Genomic DNA, 23,637 nt, shown 5'->3' on the forward strand with positions numbered 1-23,637 from the left:
AATAGAGATGGAGAAAATTCTTCTTGTTGTATCTAAAGAGTAATGATTTTTTATCATATTCGTACAAAATTCTTAGTCTTGGTGTTTGTTTTGAGATGTATCAAAACTTTTTATTTATTTATTACATACGATAAAAATAAAGCAGTGAAAAAAAAAAAAGAAAATCTCATTTTTTATTAAATAAAAGTTATTCAACGAACTTATAAAAATTGAAATCTTAACGATGTAAGAAAATAAAATATAAACAATTTACCTTGTCGTGTGTTGAGATTTAAAATTTAGATACCTGAGTTTAAATCATTTTTTGTCAAAAATTTGTCGATTTAATGTGTAGGATTGTTGAAAAGTAATGAAATTTTTCTCATTATTAATTTCGATTTATGTACTTCGTGCCGTGCTGTGTTTTTATTAGATTTTTACTAATAAATTCGATTGTGGCGGATGTTATCTTGGTTTTCGTTCGGAGGTTTAATTAGGCTAACTATGCAAATCTTCCACCGCTTTTTCCCTTTCATTTGGTGCACAAGAAAGCTAGCTCTGTTTAATCAAGCACGGCTTGACCTGTCATATGGCACGTCTCCGTACTGACTGTATGCACATTCTAAAACTCATTCCAACACGAAATATACAGCAAGAATAGCTACAACACACTCCAATGAGGGATGAGCCCATATTAATTAGTGGTCATGAATCTTTTTCATCGGTCAAAACAGATAAGATTATGTGCATGCACGCTTGTTGCAAACAGTAACGTCATCTAAGACGAGAATGCGGTATCAATCGCTTGAAATATCGGACCTGTATCAAACTGAAAGTTTCTGAAGCTTCTTCCAGGTCGTGAATCAGAAGGATTCATGTCTGCTACTGCTTTATTTGGCTGGTTCTCTACTGTAGTACTGCCTTTTGCTTTCCAAACCGTAATTCCTGCACCATAGAGATAAAATTGTCGCAGAACCAAGAAAAGGCTGTTTTAGTCATATCAGAGCACCAAGGGACATTCAAGTAAGGACACAGTAAAAGGAGGGTAGGATTCTCTAAACAGTAGCACATTTGTTTCCCAGAATCTATTTAGAAGTTGCGGCCTCACAGATAATTAATATTACGAGAGAGAAATTGAATTGCAGAAGAGAGGACCTTTTATAGGTCTATCTGATCTAGGTGCTATAGGAGGTGGATGCAAAGAGATCCATGACTTCAAAGATCTGCAAAATAATCGTACATTATTATAAAATTGACAATGTCATTGGATTGTTCAAATATTAATAGCTTATGCCAATGTACTTACGCCAAAAAAGGAGCAACCATGTATAGCTTCAGGCCGGTGATCCCACGAGATATGACATCTTCATTTGCTGGTTGAAGATCATCAAGCCGCTGCCATGCAATTTCCTGTAAAACATCATAAAAGGACATAACATGGCTAGCCTTGAACAGTTTTGTTGCACATTCAGAAACATGAGAATTCAAGAATATATAAGTGCAAAAAGGGCAACCGGCTTGCTCATAACATAGAATGTTGATTTTGCTGCTGATGGAATCGAATTATCCTCAAAATTAAGGTCAGCGGAGCAATCATGAAGACAGCCAAAGAAAAGAAATAATCTGTTCTAAAAACCACATTGACAATCCATATTCCCATGATGACCGAATACAAAAGTTTAGTTTCTCGAGTAGGGAGAATGACATACACTTATCTCTTTTTTAGTGAGAGGAGCGAAAGATGTATCATCTTTCACTCCAGCCACTATGTACAGCCGCACTCTTTGTTGTCCAAAAATCATTTCAATATAGTCGTCTTTGTTTAAAAGTTTGGAGACATCAAAACCTGTTTCCTCTAGGACCTGCATATCAGAAATGATAAAATAAGACTTGAAATATTAAAATACCGATGATTCTTGACAGTGCAAGGGGAAAAAATAGTGAAACCATCGCTTGCTCCTTTGCGACATTATATGCAATTGAACAGGGAAACATGGCGCTCTTAACCATAATGAGGATATTGCATACATGCCTACAATGTAATCACAATTAAATTCCTAGAGCACTGGTATAAAATATTACTGTTACCAATAATCCAAGACCATATAATATACATGAGAAGATGAGCGTACTTCTCTAATGGCACAGTTGTGATCTTCTTCATCTTTGTTCTTTTTCCCACGGGGAAAGCTCCAACTAGTCCCTTTCCATCCTTTCACCAGTATGCACTGTGATATGAAAAATAAACCAAAAGCTAAAACAAGTTATACGCTGCGGGTGGGGGGATAAACAAATAATACTATTACAAGAATCCAATTGCACAATGAGTAACACTGCAAAAAGCTCGTTTTCAGTCCTTATACGAAGACTAGAAAATAGACTTCCAAGAATTAGTTCTTAATCGGCCACTTAATTCTTTAGGTTAACAGAGCAAATAAACGTAAATAAATAAAATTTGAACAAAATGGTGAACACATCACAATATGAACATTCAACTAAGAAAGATCGCAGCGAAAGAAGGGGGAAACGATCGACATGAAAAAAGCTCAACATATTCACCAAATACACCTTCTCAAGGACCAAATAATGAATAGTAATTACGAGCAAAAGACCAAACCCTTTCATAAGTTTCATCCAGAATGATGGCTCCCGTTACTGGAACTCGAACTTTGTATGATGTGAAATCTTTAAATATGTCATCTATATGAGCAACATATGGTTTCAGAACTTCACAATTGTTGAACACTGCAACTTATTAAGGAGCACGGAAATCATCAAATATAAACCATCTCACAATACAACTGATCCTCCATTCAAGATTAAAAGATAAAAGCACAATCTAATAGAACTCTCTATGATAACTATAAATATATCAAACACAGATCTGATTTTTTCAACTTTGCAGCAAAAATTACCCAACCAGTGGAAAGAATGAAAATGTCTAATAGCTCATGAACACTTGAGCAAGATTAGGAGCTTAAATTTTTTAGGACTACAATTCTTGACACAAATTAAAGTCCAGGACTAAAAACAGGTAAAACAGGAAAAGTGAATTTGCAAAGTGATAACAACTCAACCCACTCACACGAATTAAACAAGAACACAAAAATGTTCAACTAAATAGACAGGGGTTAAGGATACACAAAGAAGTAAATTCCTTCAATGTTAAAGACTTCAAAGATGGATTATTTTCAACTGAGTTATCTTCATAGAACCAATGAGCATACTCCACAAGAAACAGAATCCTCTCAAAAGACTGCTGGTCTTCCTTAGGGACGTTGAGAACAAAACGACTGCAAACAAATGGAAAATGTTTAAACTTAAGAAAATGCAAATTAAATATTCAAAAATTAGTACAAATTGGGCAAGGACAAAGTATAATGAATTATGAGATTGTTAAGTTGATCTTATAAGCTCCTAAAAATATCTGTGATCCATAGGAATAAAATGGTGCTCAAATTGAGCCAATAATTTTCTGTATGCTCAAAAAAATGGAAGAGGGTTTTTGCAACAAGTTTCTTTTACCAGAATGATCGTTTGCCAAGAGAAAACTATAAGCTTGTTAATTTGCACAAACCATCTAATTTGGCAGCCAACAGCTTGAACATCCATCTACACAATTTCTTTTATCATTACCAACTATCAACAATGCAGTAGAAGGAAATTGTCAACGTGAAGAGGAAAAGGTAACACATTTCTTGTGGTTTCCAATCCCCATTGGAAAACAAAAACTATAAAACCATTCAACCTAGTTTCCCAAATTATGATTCCCCAAAAAAGATCTTTGGCACTGTACAAATATCACCTAAAATTACCAAAATTAAGCTAACAATTGTAACGAACCGAACAACCCACAAATACTTCAAGACAACAATTTTCCTTGAATTCTTTGAAGGTCTCACTTTCTTCCCCGTTGACCCTCAATATTAAGAGCAATTACTTCATTGAGAGAGAATGCAGAAAATCAACTGACCTAAAACCGTAAATTTGAATACGAACCAATTAAAGCCTCCGATATCAGTATGTTACAATACATTAGCACATAAAAATGAATACCTGCAGAGATCGTCAAGAAGTTCTTGAGGAGGGAGAGCGTTCTTGTAAGGAGCGCTAGAAGATCGATTCAGCCCACCTGACATTCTTTGTTCATCAGTCTAGGGTAAGCTCCCTCTCTGCTTGTTTCAGGTTAAATTTCTTTTATTTATATATATAATATTAAATGTGATAATAATGTAATAAAATATATCGAAATTATACATTACCAAAATCAAATAATGACGTCATATAAACTTAATGATATTTCCACACTTAAATTAGATAGATTGGTTAATTATAATCTATAATCTATAATGATATCACATGGATGAGCCTACTATCCCTGGTCCATTCCTAGCCCAAATGGAAGACAAGTCCATTAAGGGCTCATGTATTCTCCTATAAATATCAGGTTTGAGTATTTAGTTAGAGAATTCAAGATATTGTTTTCAGCAGCACTCTTAGCTGTTCCCTCCATATATCCTCAGTCTCTGACTTGAGCGTCGAAGAGGCTACGTCGGGACACCCTCCCGGCCCCCTTCTAACGATCTTATTCGTGATTTCAGGCTCAAGGTAATTTCAAAACTTACGTCTGGACTAGTGACACTTGCTGGAAGCGGACCCTAAAATTTTCCGTAAGTATCACTTGGCGCCGTCTGTGGGAAGTTTGAGCTGAGACGTAGAGATGGCGGGTAGGAGAGGGAGCAGAAGAACTAACACAGCATCGTCGCATCCTCATATGGGACCCGAACAATCTTATGTTGAGATGAGACATGAACAACCGCGTCTTGAGACGAGGATGGAACAACCACTTCTTGAGACGAGACAGGAAGAACTTCGTCAAGAGACAAGAGCCGAACAACCTCGTCAGGAGACAATATCAGAACATCCTCGTCACGAGACCGAGGCCGAGCAACCCCCTCCCAATGAGAACGTGGGGAACTTGACCCTGGAACAATTGGGCAATTTATTACGGAGACAGTAGAGGAGGTCATGAAAAAGAACCAAGAGTCTATTTTTGCTGAAGAGCAGGCCACTCGTCAGGAGCGAGAGGAAAATGCTAAGGGCCACCAGAACAGGGTTGAAGTGACACGGCCCCACCAAAGTGGGGAGATTAGTGAGATGCAAGAAATGTGGAAGGAAATACAGATGTTGAGGTAGCAGTTGGGAAGCAGAGCGTCGGCACCCAAGAGAGGAAGTCCTTTTTCACTAGCCATTTTAGAAGAAGGGCTTCCTCCAAATTTTCGACAGTCGAATGTGGAAGAGTACGATGGACATGCTGACCCCGAGGAACACTTGGAGAGGTTTGAGAATGCGGTCCTGTTACATCAATATTCAGATGGGGTCAGGTGCAAGGTGTTTCTGGGCATGTTGGTGAGGTCAGCCCAGCAATTGTTTAACACCTTGCAGCCCAACTCCATACGATCTTTCGAGGATTTTTCCGCTGCTTTCTTGCACAGATTCGCTAGCAGTAAGAGGCACCAGAAAAACGATTTGAGCCTGTTCGTGGTGAAACAACAAGAAGCTGAAACTTTGCGAGAGTTTGTCCAGCGTTTCAACAACGCAGCACTGGAGATACCAGCGACCACTCCTGACATCATGATAAGTGCCTTTACCAGGGACTTAGAGGAGCAGAGTTCTTTAAATCGTTAGTGAAGAAACCTCTATTAAGTTATGATGATCTGTTATCTCGGACGGAAAAATATGTAAATCTTGAAGATGCCCAGCGGCATAAGAGGATGGAGCAGTGGCATGGGGGAAGTAGAGTTGAGGGAGCGTAAAGAGGAGGTAAGAAGAGAGGGCGAGAGAGAGGATGATAAGGCTAAGGGCAGAGGACAATTCTCATCCCATGTTCTTCTGGATGTGAGTCGTGACAAGGTTATGGAAGTGAGGGAGCCCGAGGGGAGGTGGGAAAAGTCGCAAAGGGTTGAGTGCAGTGCTAGATTGCCTTCGCAGGATAGACGAGAAGGATCCTCATCCAGGAGTCGACAGAGGTCTCGCTCGTCCCTTAAGCGTGGTCAAGGCTCTCCATGGATAAATCAGAGGATCGGGGAGCAGAGAGAAGAAGGTCGAGGTCAAAATGTCCCTCAGGAGCCCGTCGAACCGAGGAGGAGAATGAATGAGGATAACCACCCTACGAGAGGAATGATTCATATGATCTCGGGGGATGCTACTGATGGAGACTCTGGGCGAGCTCGGAAGGCACATGGGAGAAGGTTGGAGAACTTTGAGATATCTAGGTTTGCAGACTTACCACAAGACCCCGTCATCAGCTTTGGGCCGGAAGACCTCCGAGGCGTTGTGACTCCACATAACGATGTCTTGGTGGCGACGGCCACCATTGCCAATTATGATATGGCGATGATATTTATTGATAATGGAAGCTCCGTAAACGTCTTGTTCAAGAGCACGTTGGATCAAATGAAGGTGGAAGAATTCGAGTTTGAGCCGGTATCCACCCTGCTGTATGGGTTTGCAGGACACGCCATCTCGCCTTGTCATATTGTTCTTCCCCTATCCTTGGGGACTAATCCTCGACGGGTAACAAAAATGACAGCCTTCACCGTGGTGGATATTCCGTCAGCGTATAATGGATTCTAGGACGGCCAACCCTGAAGGATTTCAGAACCGTAGCTTCCACTTGTCATCAGAAGCTTAAGTTTCCTGTGGGAAAAGTAGTTGGAGTCTTGTGCGGGGACCAAAAATTCGCGCGTCGGGGTTATGAAGGGGTAGTGACGGAGGAGGGAAAAAGAGCTGTGTAAAGGTTAACATGATTAGGAAAGGAAGAAGTGGGTGACTTAGTTCTGTTGAAGGTGCAAGAAGAGTAGAGGGAAAGTTAGACTCAGAGTAGGAGGGTCTTTTTAGAGTGATTGAGAAATTTAATTATCGAGCTTATTACTTGGAGAATGCTCAAGACAAGGCTTTAAAGATGCCCTGGAATACTTACCACCACAGGAAATATCATTCTGGATTTTATCGTTGATGTATGTCATCTTCGAATTTTTCTATGTAATTAGTTGAAATTCAAATCATGTTCTTCTTTTCAGTTCATAAAATGTTGTCGTATTATGAGGGTGATACAAATTAAAATTTCCTGCTAAGACATCGCCTAGCAGAGGAGCAGAGTTGTGAAGGAGAAAAATTAAAATTTTCCTGTTAAGGCATCGCCTTGCAGAGAAGCAGAGTTGTGAAGGAGAAATTTTTATTTTCCTGCTAAGGCATCGCCTAGCAGATTAGCAGAGTTGTGAAGGGGAAAAATTAAAATTTTCCTGCTAAGGCATCGCCTAGCAGAGGAGCAGAGTTGTAAAGTCATGCTAAGGCATCGCCTAGTAGAGAAGCAGAGTTGTGAAGGGGAAAAATAAAAATTTTCCTGCTAAGGCATCGCCTCGCAGAGGAGCAGAGTGGGGAAGGAGAACAATTAAATTTTTCCTGTTAAGGCATCGCCTAGCAGAGGATCAGAGTTGTGAAGGGAAAAAATTAAATTTTCCTGCTAAGGCATCGCCTAGCAGAGGAGCAGAGTTGTGAAGGAGAAATTTTTATTTTCCTGTTAAGACATCGTCTAGCAGATGAGCAGAGTCGAGGAGAAAATTTTTATTTTCCTACTAAGACGTCGCCTAGTAGAGGAGCAGACTAGAGTAGAGAAATTTTTAAATTTTTCCTACTAAGGCGTCGCCTAGTAGAGGAGCAGAGTTGAGGAGAAAATTTTTATTTTCTTACTAAGGCATCGCCTAGTAGAGGAGCAGAGTTCGGAAAGAGAAAAATTTTATTTTCCTACTACGGCGTCGCCTAGTATAGGAGCCGAATAGAGTAGAGAAATTTTTAAATTTTTCCTACTAAGGCATCGCCTAGTAGAGGAGCAGAGTTCGGAAAGAAAAAATTAAAATTTTCCTACTAAGGTGTCGCCTAGTAGAGGAGCAGAGTGGAGTAGAGAAATTTTTAAATTTTTCCTACTAAGGCATCGCCTAGTAGAGGAGCAGGGTTGGGAAGGAAAAAAATTAAAATTTCCTTCTAAGACGTCGCCTAGTAGAGAGTGGAGTAAATAAATTTTTAAATTTTTCCTACTGAGGCATCGCTTAGTAGAGTAGAGTGGATGAGAAAATTTAAATTTACCTACTTGGACTGAGCATAGTAGAGGATAAGAGTTGATGAGTAGAAATTAAATTTTATCTATTTGGACTGAGCCTAGTAGAGGAGTCACAGGATGAGGAGTTGGAAATTAAATTTATTTTCCTGCTGAGACATCCCCTAGCAGAGGAGTCACAAGGTGAGGAGGTGAGAGTTTTATTTTCATGCTGAGTCATCGCCTAGCAGAGGAGTCAGAGGGTGAGGAGGTTGAAGTTTTTATTTTTCTTGCTAAGGTCCGACTTAGCAGAGGAGTTACGAGATGATGATGTGAGAGTTTTATTTTCCTGCTAAGGCATCGCTTAGTAGAGGAGGTAAAGGGTAAGGAGGTTGAAATTTTTATCTTTTCCTGCTAAGGACTATTTTAGCAGAGGATTCCAGGGCGCGGGGAAGTGGAAATTATTTTCTTTCAAAAGCTTAGTAGAGGACCTTGAAGATGGGGGCAACGAGGGCATACCGTGTTAGAAAATTTTATTTGGTTTGACGATAACGAACGATGTTTGCCGCTACGATCGAGGCCGAGGCCGAGGGTGAGCAGGGCGAGGCGCTTGGCGATGTCGAGGGCGAGCAGACGTGAGGGTGTGTGTGATAGGGCGAGGCGCTGGGCTAGCACTTGCGGGCGAGCTGGTGTACTGGCGGACGTGCGACTGGTAGGGCGAGGTGCACTGGGGACGAGCACTCGTGGGCGAGCGTGCGTACGGGCGAGCGTGCAGAGGGAGTGGGGCGAGCAGGCGTGAGAGCGTTCGGGCGAGCGTGCACAGGCATGCGGGCGCTCGACGAGTGGGGCGAGCTGGTGTACAGGCGGGCGGGCGACTGGTAGGGCGAGATGCACTGGGGACGAGCGCTCGTGGGCGAGCGTGCGTACGGGAGAGCGTGCAGAGGGAATGGGGCGAGCAGGCATGCGAGCGTCCGGGCGAGCGTGCGCAGGCGTGCGGGTGCTCGACGAGTGGGGCGAGTAGGGCGTGCTAGCGCACGGGAGAAGGGTGTGCTGGGCGCAGAGGCCGCACGCCGGGGCCACGCGATGGGGAGGCTGCGCGATTGGGTGTGCTAGGCAAAGAGGTGTGCTGACCGAGGTGGCGCACTGGGGGCTGCGCGCTGTAGGCGAGGCATGCGTAGAGGAGGGCGGCGCCGCGCGGAGGCTATGCAGGTTGGCGAGAGTGAGCGCTTGTGGAGATGAGGTTGGGGCGGGGCTGTGCAAAATGAAGCGCTGCGGTGTGGGCATGTGGCACGACTACTAATGAGGATGTAGCGTAGGATTACGATTTGAATTGTTTCAAAATTTTTGGGGACTGACGAGCGGTGGGAAGAAAATATACATCTCACGCCTGACAAACCGAGGACAACACAATTAATCGAACTTTGAACCTATGATTCAGTTCGACTCGAGTGGGGGGACTGGTGATACCTCATGGATGAGCCCACTACCTCTGGCCCATCCCTAGCCCAAATAGAAGACAAGCCCATCAAGGGCCCATGTATTCTCCTATAAATACCAGGTTTGAGTATTCAGTTAGAGGATTCAAGATATTGTTTTCAGCAGCACTCTTACTTCTCCCCCCATATATCCACAGTCTCTGACTTGAGCGCCAGAGGGGCTACGCCGGGACACCCTCCCGGCCCCTTCTAACGATCTTATTCGTGATTTCAGGCTCAGGGTAATTTCAAAACCTACGTCTGGACTAGTGACACTTGCTGGAAGCGGACCCTAAAATTTTTGTGAGTATCATATAATATTTAAAATATTAATAAAGCAAGTGTGATATTTAATTTTATAAAATATCATAATTAAATCAAAATTTTCAATTTAAAATTTTGTTAACTATGTGTGTGAATCTGGTAGTTGATATATATTAGTTACTCTGCACACGAGATGCGTGTGTACAGCCTTTTTTTTAATTATCGGGGGATTAAAATAAAATTTGATAAATTATCGGGGGACTAAAGTGACATTTGAAAGGTTGAAATTAAAAATAAAAACAAAAGTGTGACATTGGTATCACATAAAAGCAAAATTGGAAGAAAAGTTGGTGTTCATTTTTGTTTCTATTATGCCTAGGGGTGTTCAAACTTTGGATAAAATCAAAAAAACCGAACACTGAATCGAACCGAAAACCGAATTTTATAATTCGTATATAAATGTTAAAATCGAAATTTATTTGGTTCGGTTTTGGATTATATATGTAAAACCGAACCGACCGAAAAAACTAAAATTTTATTAAATTAATAATTTTATTTTTATTATATATTTTTTGAGATAATATCAGTGAATGATGAATTATTTTGAATAATATTTAGTTCATTGTTGTTTATGTAATTCATTTAGACTTTATATTTAAATATTTTACTAAGAAATCATGTAAAAAGATAGCATATTATATTTTACAATATATTTATCTTATTAATTTAAATAATTGTATTAAAACCGAAATAACCGAACCATTTCGGTAAAAAATCGAACTGAACTGAAGAAAAATGGTTCGGATATCTGATTATATACTTGGAAAACCGAAAAAACCGAAATAAAAAATCGAAAACCGAACCGAACCGACCGATGAACACCCCTAATTATATATAGTATAGATTTATTATACACGTAGTTAACAAAAGTTTTATCATAACGCAACTTTCGACTTTGAATTTGACATTACTATATTCTGCTTCTGTCTCTTATGAGAGCTATGTCTGTTGGAAGCGAGCTAATTTCCAAAATCCTTTTGCACAATAATTGTAGCGATTTTTCCAACTCTCTCTCTCTTCCCACTCTGAATATCATCCACTAAACTTACCTCAATTGTTTCAATTTATTTGTTCATATTTGTAATTTAATTGTTTTAGGTGGGTGGGATTTGTGCAGAGATGAAGAAAACTCATATTTATGAGAAATGCTCGAAGTAAAATTTTAGATGCTAATTTGGAAGATGGCAAAGATTAAATTTTGTTGGGCATAAAATTAAGGAGTAGAGTTTTGAATTTTTGGCTTTAATTTTCAATATACATTCAGAAATTGAGTTGCCTTTCAGTTTGTTGAGAATAAGTTGTATGTATGATGGTCAATATTTATTTGGAATGTTGAAACGTAGAGCAGCATTCAGAAATTGACATGTACTGTACCTTAGTTTTGTTGGTATAAAGTTTTGGATTACGAATATTCAAAGAATGCAATGAACAACAATAAAATGTTGAGGTTAATGTTGAAAGACTGTGTCAAGAATTTGTCCCGTTCTTGGTGTTTCGATAGTTGACAATCTTCTCCGAAAATATAATAGCTTTATTTGTGATATCAATATAGAAAATCGCAAGTTCTATAATCAGAAAACGGTATAAACTCTCTTTATTTATGATAGATGAATTGCAGACAAAATGAATTCAAATATGCATTCATAAAAATTCATAAGAAGTATATTCTGAATGATATTTGATCATTTATTTAATGTTATTAATATGTAGGGGCATATTATTTCATCATTTTGGTGTCTTTTGGTCAAAAAATCTGATGAAAAACATTAAAACACACAATTTGAAATACATTGATCCATGAAAATTCGTATCAGTTGCTAAACAGCACTCCAGTAGGCTCCTCCCTTTTCGCCAAGGCAGAAACCCAAGTCGCACCTGCATCGTTGAGTCTCCTAAAATGGGTGCCTCAGCGCCTTGCCTTTGCACATGGGGTGTGGTGGCGCCACTTTTGGGTGCCCTGACGCCTTGCCTACGACCAGGAATTTTCCGTGCCATACATGTGGCATTGGGCCCTTTTTTTTGGCACCCCAACGCCTCCTTTGTTGCATGAGAATTTAAAGCACAAATTTCATTTCCGTTTTTTTTTCTTTTGATTTTTCTTCACAAGCAGCTTTAAGGTGCATGTTTCATTTTTACTTTTTTTTTCGTTCGAGTTTTCTTCGTCTTTTCATTTTTTAAATTTCTATTCGTTAAGCTTAAAACATTCCAACAATCCCCCACATGAATGAACTTAATGCATGAATAACCGTGATGTCAAAAGAGAAATTACACTGAATAATTATCGTATTAGAAATAGGTAGCTTTTGGCTTTGAACATTCCTTAGCAGAGTATTATCAAATTTACTAAGCCACGAATTGAACATGATATTTTGAACTTCTTGGCGGTTTGTGTATAACTAGACAATAGTACCTACATGATGATTTCTCTATCATTTTCTTTTGGTTGTTTTGGTTGTGTTGTTTTAGTCATAAAGCACATCTTGGATTCATAAGTGTTTCGTTGAGGTTGTATGTCTTCACACTTACATAGATGATCTTTTTTTAAGGTATCCTATCATACTCCGTCTTTTACAAGAAAATGAATCATTGAAAGTAAAAAATTTATCCTCACAACATTTGTAGGAAGCATCACTCTTCATCTAGGAATGAGAAGGAAGTAATTTTCAAGTTTTAGCACTAGTTCTCATAATTTAGTTGTCACGTTGAACCAAGATATTAAGATCTCCAATCAACATAGTTGGGTTCCACTATGAAAACTTTACTTTGTATGTTTTAAACTCATTTCTCTTGACAAGCTACAATATATTATCTCTAGTCAAGGCTTTTGTAAACTGATTCACCAAGTTATCCTTTGATTTGAAATAACTAATAGTGATAACTCTACTTGAGATCAATTGTCGTACAATATTATGTATTCAAAAAATATGACGAGACTTACCATTATACTTATTATTTTGTGCTTGCAATTGTCGACTAACTGTCACAATATATCATTACTGCAGACACTGGTCTGGTCCAACAAGGAATATCCTCTAAAAAGTTGAGATGTCATTCTGCTTCTTCCGCACCTTTATCTAGTTCTATAAATTCAGATTTCATCGTGGATCTAGCCTCGTGTTTTTTTCCATCGACTTTATACTTTGTAGCGTCCTCACCCAAGCCGCTACTAAACACAAAGACTAATAAGCATGCATAATTAAACTTGATAACAATAATTAAACATCAGAAACCAAATAACTTAATCATCTTACAACCCAAACGAAAACAGAACAATAATGTCTATCTTAACCGTTAATACAACCAAATCGAAATCATAATCATGCACGAGAATATGAGAAACCAAATAAAATCTCCACTTGATCACCACAGAAAACCCAACTGCTCTGACTTCTGCCCTGACCATCCGAACCATCCAACCTAAGACCTGCCCAGTGGAATGGGGTGTCCAAGATCAAAACAAGGACGTGAGCGGCAATCGCCCAATACGATAATGTATGAGTATACAAACTGATACGATGCATGTGGAATGCAATATGCTTGGATATCAAGGATCAAATTAAGAATCTCATGCTCAATCTAAAGGCGCGTGAGTGTGTAGTCTCTAATCTGTCCTAGGTATGTTTTGGCTCTCACAATTATCATCAAGACGTGGACCTACAATGTCCAGGGTCATCAAAGCCCGAGGGTCCTTTCGGACAATGTAGCACTCGATACCCAACCATCCACAATACAGAACAGGGCTGAACGGCCCCAAAAAACGAGGTGCATCTCAAAAGATATCGACGTGATATGTCATGCATAATATATCAAAGTAGTAAAACATCTATTATGCAACAGAAAAAAATGCAACATATAATTGTGTATATTACGCTTGGATATCTTAGTCAGTACATCACGTACCTCAGTTAAACATATTTGACATAAAGTTTACTCGTCTGAAACTAGACAATAACAACATATTGAAATTACTATCATGTCAGATCCAGAATTAATAAACATGCTTCAAAGTTTTTCCTAATGATCATTAAATCACTATTTAAGGCTTTAAGATTATACATACGCCCGTCTTCATCCCGCTGATAATGTCTCGATTTATGTTTCCCGGTTCACCGACCCCTCCTCGAATCGAAACTAGCTCCGAAGCTTCCCGATACTAAATTGCCCTAGAAACTGGTCAACAAACCTAATGAAATCGACTTCCATTTATAGGCTGCATCCAGACTAGTTCAGAAGATCCGTACACAATATTATTTGTCACGTGTTACAATCTCATTCATATAGTTGGATTTCTCGAGATAATGTTATATGAAGTAGATTGGGTGATCCATTTTAAATTCGATGAATCCCGACATGTTGATCCTCTAATTAATTTTTTAATAATGCTTAATTAACAACTTTTTAATCATATCTTAATTAATATTTCATTCAAAATAAGGAATCGGGTCATTACATCCTCCACTCCTTAAAAAGATTTCGTTCTCGAAATCAGAACTGAATTACAAATATAATTGAATAAATAAACTCATGATTACAACGATACAACTCAAAACAAATGTAGATACTTTGAGTCCATACAGTTCTCTAACTCCCTGTAAAATAAAATAATATTTGAATAAATAAATAAATAAATATATATATGATTTTTTTATTAATTTTTCATGGTTTTTTTTAAAAATTTATCAAAGTTATGTGTTTTTTAAAAAATTTACCAAACTATTGTGAAATTAAATTGCCGAATTTTTTTTAAAAAAATTTGATATGCTATAAAGAAAGCAAAATAATGATTAAAGTATTTAATTCAAGCTAACTTAACTGTTAATCTAATGACTCGGATTTCACCACATTAATATTATCAACACTAATATTACTCTGTGTGTTGATATATGTATTCTTAGATATATGATTGAGGTATTATATTAAATGTAGCATGTCATTAACCGACCCCGCCTCATGAGACTTGATTTTAATTATTTTATTTTAAAATTATTGTTTATACCGAAAAGTTTCAAATTTTATACCGAACAAAATCGTTATAAATTATAATGCTTTTAATAATTGATATACAAATAGATTAAACTGTGAAAAGGAGTTTATAAAAAAAAAACAAAAAATGCAATTAATAAAGGTAGAGACGATGTTATATCGATACCGTACCGAAATTGTTGATATGAATGATATGAAATTTATTCCGTATAGAAATTTTGATAGGATATCGGTATTTTTTCCTATAACAAAATTTATTATGTATGTTTTTAAATTTTTGTTCGGTATTTCGATACATACAAAAATACCAAAAAGTTTCAAATATCAAAACGAACAAATTTCTTAATAAACAATAAAATTATAATGCTTTTAAATAATTAATATATAAATAGATTAAAACGTGAAAATGAGTTTAAAAAAACAAAAAATATAATTAATAACAATAAAAACAATAATAAATCGATAGCGTACCGAAATTATTCATATGAATGATATTAAATTTATTTTTATCGAAATTTTGATATGATATATGTACATATTTTTTCCTAAAACGAAATTTTTGGCAGGATATACAGTTTTTTTCGAAAATTTGATATACCACATTGAATCGATCATACACCAAATAATTTTTCGTCATGTATCAAAATTTCCATGGGTATCAGGATTTTTTCCTACAACGAAATTTATTGTGTATATTTTAAAATTTTTGTTCGGTATTTCGATACATACAAAAATTCCAAAAAGTTTCAAATATCAAAACGAACAAAAATCTTATAAATTATAAAATTATAATGCTTTTAAGTAATTAATATACAAATAGATTAAACGTGAAAATGAGTTTATTAAAAAAACAAAAAAATAGATTTGGATAAACTTTGACCATTTGGAGGTTATTTGGACCATCACTTGTGGGAATTTGGAAGGCCAATTTCTGTTGATGTATGATAATGGGAAAATTCATTTTTTCACATATAAATACCCCATCATGTGTTGAGAAATGACACATAAAAAACTCCCACAAAAATCCTCCAAATTTCGGCCACTCTCAAGCAATGAAGGAGCTGTTGTGCTAGTCCGTTTCAGGTAGAAACTAAGGGATACCCCAAGGGTTATTCTGCTCAAGAATTTCATCCAAACCTACTCAAGACAATACCTGATTCACACCCAAGAGTTGTCCTTGTTCGGCCAAGTTTTCGTTCAAGAATCAAGCAAGTTTCGAACCACAGCTTCAAATTTGTAAGTGGGTTTTTGCTATGTATTCCTTTATATTTTAAAATTTGTATAAGTATATAATGACATGCTTATATGTGTGTCAGATCATTTTCGAAAATTACTATGATACCTTTTTGAAATCTCGATCGATGTACAATATGTTAATTCTGGTCTCGATGTTCTTTGATTCTGCTGAGTCCTCTCGCAATTCTGATAAATACTGTATGTTGAATCTGATTTTGTAATACACTGTTATGATTCGAGTTGGATATGGAACGACGATTGTAAATTCTGTCTGGCCCCATCAGTGGGTATAAAACTGTGTACTGTCTGGCCCCCATCAGTGGGTCTAAAACTGTGTTCTGGTCTCACACCTTAGAGGACTAACATATGGGGGACAATTTGATCATGGATGACGAGATGAATAACAGTGTTCCGTTTGTTCTGATCTGTTCTGTTCTGAATTGTTCTGATAAGTTCTATTTCACCTTTCGAGTCTGATTCGGTTAATGATTGATATGATAAGTTTTGAAAGTCTGTTAAAAGATGCTTTTAAATTATCTTTATATGTATTTGTGGTAATCGATCGACCCCCACTTGCTGAGTATTTCCCAAAGCACTCACCCCTTACCTATCTCTCCAGATAAGAATGAGGAGCAATTGAACAATGAGGAACATGAGACGTTCTGGGGATTGTGACAAGAGTGAAGGACTGACGATCATTCGTGTACTTTCAATATTTCAATTTTTGTATTTTGCTTCCACAACATTATTGATGTAATTTTCATTCCATTGTCATTGTATAAGACAATATTTATTTATGAAAAAGACTGGTTTTTGGCTATTTTCTACGAGGCTTATTGTTTTCATACAATTGTTAAACAATGCCGGATGTCAAAGACGCCTCGGGCTCGAGACGTGACATTTAAGTGGTATCAGAGCCGCCATGTTCATAATCCGGCTGGAAGTACGATAGACAAAATTTTCGTTTTGTTTAAATCTTCAAATTCAAGCTATCACCATAATTGGATGGCTTATACTTTTGCCTAGAATCTCGAAATTCAATCTCATCAACTGTTTGCAATCTATGCAAAAATTGCTAAACTTTCTACTTTTGTAAAATCCCACTATGTTCGATCCAAATATCATGCTTATCTGATAATGAAACTTTGATCCTTTTTTCATTCGATATGTGTTGGAAATGGCTACGCCTCATGTTCGCATGCGTCAACTTTCCATTGAAAACCAAACACGAGATATTGCAACCCAAAAGGCTCTACTCGCTATAGAAAAACAAGAGAAACAAGAACTCATGGCGATTAAGAACCTGCTTCAAAATGATATACAATGTCTCACCCATTCCCTTGATCGAGAAAAGAGCCAGCTCGCCCTAACACTACGTAACCCATCTCACGTGGTATGACTACTTTCCCCTGATCGAAAGTTGATTGTGAGGATTGAAACTGAGAAGAATCTTGCTAACCGATCTCATCATCAACATGAAGACCTTGCTAGCAAGCAAGAACGTTACATCGCCAAGCTTCATGGCGCTATGGATAGATTGCAAGAACAAAATAACTATATGCATCTTGTCATGGAAAACGTGGAAGAAGACGAAGAAGCACCAATGGATGTAGTAGAAAAAGAACAGTAATGATGAGAGATGATAAGGTAGGCTAGACTGGTATTATGGTTATATAATACGAAAAGAAAGAAATGTAACATTTTTTTGGGAATGTACAAAGATAAGTTGAATTATATTTTTGGGGATGTACCAATCAGATATAAGTTGACCTATATTTTTGAGAATACATCTATATGATATAAGTTAACTTACATTTTTGGGGATTTACCTATCGAAGATAAGCTTCTGACTTAAGATGAAATATTTGACTCGGGGATAATAAATTATTTATGAAAATATAAGATAAAAATTATATAAGCTTTAATATTCAGATTTAGAAGTTGATTTTTGTGTCAATAATTAACGGTATGTATATTAAATTTGGGATGCTAAGTGCTAAATTTAAATATGTAGGATTTTGTAATATCTTATGAAGGTAAGAAATAATTTCTATTAAGGAATTTATATTATTTTTAGGTCACTTCCTTATGAAAATAAAGTAAGATATTGATGGTTGTTGAGAAAGTGTAGCATACATAATAAGTTTTGACTCATCTTATAGTACAAAAAAAAAGGGGGAAAAGATTTGAGGAGAAAGACATCCAACGAAACTTGTTTGTATTAAAACATGATAGGCTCATAGTCTTGATTAAAGAAAGATTTAGTAAAAGAAGAATTGTTCGAGGAATTAGTTTCTTCCATACAAGGTTGAAAGAAATTTTAACTAGGTTATAATTATTGGGACTTAAGTCAATAGGCAGATAATGAGTTATGTTCTAAGATTCAATAGTTTTGAGATATTAATCGTGATAATTTTAAGATAGAATAAAATAAGCATGGATACGAATATTCAGTGACGATTTTATTCAGTGTACTATGGGAATTGATTGGTTGGACTAGAATCATGCAATGGTAGATTGTCGGAGTAAGAATGCCAAACTCCAATCCAAGAATAAATCGTATTTCATGACAAGGATAAAGAACATAAATCCTTCCTTTCTGCTTCTCATATCTAAAAAGCCATGGAGCATGACAAAGAAGTCTAACTAGCAATAATGAGAGAAGAAAAAGAAGGAATTAAGCTCAAGATATAAAATATTAATGTGAATTTTGACTAAAAAGTCACATTCCTGGGTCATATAATCTCTGAAATGGGCATATCAATGGATCACCAATAAGGTGGAGGCAATCATGGACTGACATTTACCGAAAACTGGAATAGAAGTTCAAAACTTTCTAGGATTAGTTGGCTATTAAGAAAATGTGTTGAAGGTTTTCTTCCATTCACCAAGCTCACTCAAAAGAACTCTAAATTCAATTAGAGTGAAGAATGTGAGAAGAGTTTTTTTAAATCCTGAAAAAGAAACTCAATTCTATGCTAGTATTAGTACTTCCCGAAAAAGGCAAGAATTTCACAATTACAATGATGCATCAAATGAGGATTGTGATATGTTCATATTCAAGAGGGGCAAGTATTTTCCTATGCATTGAAGAAATTAAAACCATGTGAGAAAAATTAGCCAACACATGATATTGAATCAACCACAATTGTATTTGTGCGAAAGATCTATAGAATCAAATTCTTTGGTACCAAATGTGAGATATTTATTGATCATCAAAGCCTCAAATACCGTTCACACAAAAAGAATAAAACATGAGGCAAAGACGGTGGATCGAACTATTGAAAGATAATGACCTAAGGCTAAGAAGATAGCTGATGCACTAAGCCAAAAGGACTACATAGTGTTACGACAAGCATTTTGTCCAATAGAGATCCAAAGTTCTTTCCGATTTTGGAAATGTTTTCAGGAAGCAATGGGTACCAAGATCACTCTCAGCATGGATTGTCAATCCCAAACTGATGGACGAACTGAGAATAAATATGCAGGCTCTTGAAGATATTTTTAGGGCATGTGCCATAGACTTCAGAGGAAATTAAAGTAAACACCCACCTTTGATTGAATTTTCCGATAACAATAATTATCATGGATTTCAATTTTTGTATTTCACTTTCGCAACATTATTGATGTAATTTCCATTCCATTGTCATTGTATAAGACAATATTTATTTATGAAAAAGACGGATTTTTGGCTATTTGCTACGATGCTTATTGTTTTCATGAAATTGTTAAACAATGTCGGATGTCACCGACGCCTCGGTCTCGGGACATGACAATCAAAATCAGACATTGATTCTCCATGCTTCATCTTGGTATTGTTAAACTTTTGTATGGCCACGTAGAGCTTTTTTTCTTTCGCCTGCATGCTTCATCTTGGTATTGTTAAGCTTTTGTATGGCCACGTAGAGCTTTTTTTCTTTGGCCTGCTCATTTACTTCACATAGCTGAATCAATTTTTCTCAGATTTTTTGTGGTTTTCCACATTTTGATTTTGCTGAATATGTTTTTGTCAAGAGTTTTGTATAGAATATCTTTGGCCACATTGTTAAGACTTGCTTTCTCTTATCATCATTCGTCCATTCGCACATTGGTTTTTCCAGCATTCGAGGAGCACCTTCAATGATAGCTATAGTTGTATTTGCTTTCAGTATCTTCATTAGTCCATCTATGATGAAGAACCATATATCGTTGTCTTGAGAAATTAAATGAACATGTATCCTAATCTTCCAACCATCAAAATCTTCTTTAGAGAACATTGTAATTTTAATAATGATGCAATAAATGATATTTTGTTCAGGGACAAGAATGAATCGCTCTGATACCACTTTTTAAGATCGAAGCTAAAATTTAAAGGGGTTGAATAAATTTAGCCAAAAATATTTCGTTTGGGTTAACAACACTAAAATTTGATTTTTGTCAATAAGTTTTTCAGCAAGTCAATCAGTTGACCTGTGCGGAAGTGGTCTTGTTGAAAATGGTTGAACAAATGACTCAATAAAAGTGGGTGCAGTAGATAGAATGTGAAATTGTTTATGGATGTTCGGATATTTCAATATTTCTACGACACCCTTCTTCCTCATGGAAGACTTGCACTAATAAACTTCGGTAATTACAAACACTGATCTAAAGAATTTTGAGAAGTAAGACTTTTTACTTTCAATTACAAATAGTACCGAAAACTTTTAAGCACGAATGTGATCTTTGATCTTATCTGATCTGATAATTAATTATCTGACTATGCTGATTTTCGATTTGGCTTTAAAATATTTATCAAGAGATTATCAGTTTTCTTTGTATGATTGAAAGTCAGAACTATGTCTTGATTCAAGTCAACCGATCTATTTATACCTTCAATTGATAATGGTAACATGTTCCAAATATATCCGTTCATTACTGTGGATGTCTTTGTTTTCAGGTCGTCGTCCTTTTTCATATATGCATAATTATGACTGCAGCTCTGATCCTTAATCACTAATTGATGAAAAGGAAAAGCTTTATCAGTTGACACCGATCCTTAATCACTTATCAGACTGATTTGCCAGAAAGTGAAATATTTTATCCTGAATGATAGATTTTCGATGAATCTAAATCAATCAACATTTTAGCTCACGATATTCTTCATATTGATTATCAGTTAGGTTATTAACCAGTTAGACTACAGAGTTCAGTTTACCTCTAGAATTCAGTTGGGTTCCAATCTGTGGGGACCCGGACGCTAATCATGTTCTTAATCGTCATTGGGACTAATTAATCAATTATAATAAATAGGGTCTAAAATTTTTTTTTTTTAAATATAATATCAAATGCGGAACGTAATGGAATCACTATACTATACATATCAGTATAAAAGTAAAGTACAAGTCTTGTACTATATACAATCATTTACAAACTAAGGTTCAACTACTAAATATCAAGTGTCCAGCCCTATCTCAGATCAAGTCCGTAGTCTCCACTCTAATCACGATCTCTCTCTTCAGCTCCTCGACCCTGAACCTGTCCGACCTGTTGTCATGCACACATACAAACACGACAATAGCCGGATAACTCCGGTGAGAATAAATCCCAGTATAAATCAACGAAACATGCAATCATATAATTAATATAAAGCATGAAGCAGATATCAGATATATATCAAAATCTCAAACATAATTAATATCAAACTATCAATCATACTCGTGACTCCACGACTCAGACTAGACTCAATCCTAGTCTAGGGATCCCGGTTTCCAGACGTTGGTATTCCTATATCGACCAACAGTAATAGAAGAAACTCCGATTCTATCCACGTCGATATAACCAAACATCCAGTGTCTTGACCTATCCGTCACAGACTGTGGCACTATCGCCAATACACTATCTTGTGACATCGTGCAATGTGCCCGTGACGATCTCGCCACTATCAGGTACTTCTGTCACAAGATCCCTCGTCTAATAGTCGTCTAACACATGCTCTCTATACATCAATAGAACAAGCATATCAAATCAAATCAATGCAAATAATAACAAATAGTATGTGATTTAGGGAAACACAAGTATATCCTACTTGTGTCGATCTCCCAATACCACATTGACTTATACCTTTCGTTTGTAGTCTCGGTCTGAAGAAACGGAAGTTCTGAACTCAAGATTGTCTCTGTCAATCTGAAATGACATATCGAGAATAGCAATATCAATATTCCATTCACAATTCAATACCGAATCTGATCAATCTGAATTTAATTCAAAATCAACGGCATAACGGTACCATCCCGATATTCCCGTCAATACCATTTCAACAGATATCAATTACCAATCTTAACAATTATCCAATATAATCCATAATACAACCATAATCCAAATATGTCCAATACCACTCAATATAATCTGAAAAATCATAACAAATCCGTAATCAATCTGTTTCTTAATCTGACTTCGATTCTATGATGTCTAGCATGTCAAGAACATCATATATGAATCCTATTCAATTCTGACAATAGCATAATTTCAAAACATATCAAAACGTAACAAAACTTACGTCCAGTTGGAGCCTGCGTCGATAGGAACACAGTACTGAAGTCAGATTGAAATTCTGACGGCCGGATCTTTCACAAAAAGACGTAAGGATTTTCAACACATTCACAGAAACTTTTCTCGATTCTTTCTGATGGTTTTTGAAGAATTAACGTTTCTTTATATATATATATATATATTGCATGTGTAAAGGCCCGTATTTCGTATTCATAATTTTGCGGAATTATTAAAAATTTTCTAAATAAATAAATAACTTGCCCAATTTATAAAATAAACATGTAAATAATTTTAACTTTAAAATAACAGCGGAAGCAAATATTGTTTTCAAACAACAATTTAAAAATAATCCAACGTNTTTCCACAAGATCGCTCACTGGTCTACGCCCTCCGTCTCGACCTCATCAGTACCTACAACAATCAAGTCTAGTGAGTCTAAAGACTCAACATGTATATATCGTGAATAACAAGTAAATATATCATAAAATCGCATGCAACGTAAAAATATAGTATCGTAAAGCGCATGGTGAAAATCGTATCATGAATAATTATAACTACGTGCATATCTGAAAATCATACGTAAAAGCTTTGCTCAATAGAGCTCTGTCATGTCATATCATAATTTTCTGGTAGAGATAATGTTTCTAAGCAAGTGGCCCATAACATAACGTAAGCGCCTGATCAGACTAAACCACAGTATACTGGGCGGTAGAGATCAATCACAGCCCTTGGACTGGATGTCCGTACCCATACATAATCATAAACCGGTCGTAAGTCACCGGGTGGAGAGGTCCTCGGTTGCGCCTACCGACTTCCAAACCCATAAGCGTAAGGTGGCCACAAGACATATCTCATATATCTCAAAAATAAACATTTTATATTTTTATGCACGTAATATAATTAAAACCTTATTTTTACCGGATGAGTTGGATCGCTCCCAGGCTTGCTACGACTTAACTCTAACACGTGACACATGCAAATAAAATCATCTTTACTTAAATTTGACAATAGAACCAAAACTCAACAATAGAACCAAAA

The 23,637-nt window shown here is 36.6% G+C and overlaps 1 protein-coding gene across 1 annotated transcript; it reads right to left on the minus strand.

Moving 5' to 3' along the window:
- Positions 1-582: 582 nt before the first annotated feature.
- On the minus strand, positions 583-4,177 carry LOC140982204 (mRNA-decapping enzyme subunit 2-like). Its single transcript, XM_073448626.1, has 8 exons — positions 4,036-4,177; positions 3,121-3,272; positions 2,597-2,724; positions 2,112-2,207; positions 1,689-1,841; positions 1,286-1,389; positions 1,135-1,202; positions 583-924 (listed from the first exon to the last, which is right to left on the minus strand). The coding sequence occupies exons 1-8, from the start codon at positions 4,116-4,118 to the stop codon at positions 758-760; spliced, it is 951 nt and encodes a 316-aa protein (XP_073304727.1). The 5' UTR covers positions 4,119-4,177; the 3' UTR covers positions 583-757.
- Between the last annotated feature and the right edge of the window lie 19,460 nt (positions 4,178-23,637).

The sequence above is a fragment of the Primulina huaijiensis genome, chromosome 8, assembly GCF_012295235.1.
Source record: "Primulina huaijiensis isolate GDHJ02 chromosome 8, ASM1229523v2, whole genome shotgun sequence".
NCBI lineage: Eukaryota > Viridiplantae > Streptophyta > Magnoliopsida > Lamiales > Gesneriaceae > Primulina > Primulina huaijiensis.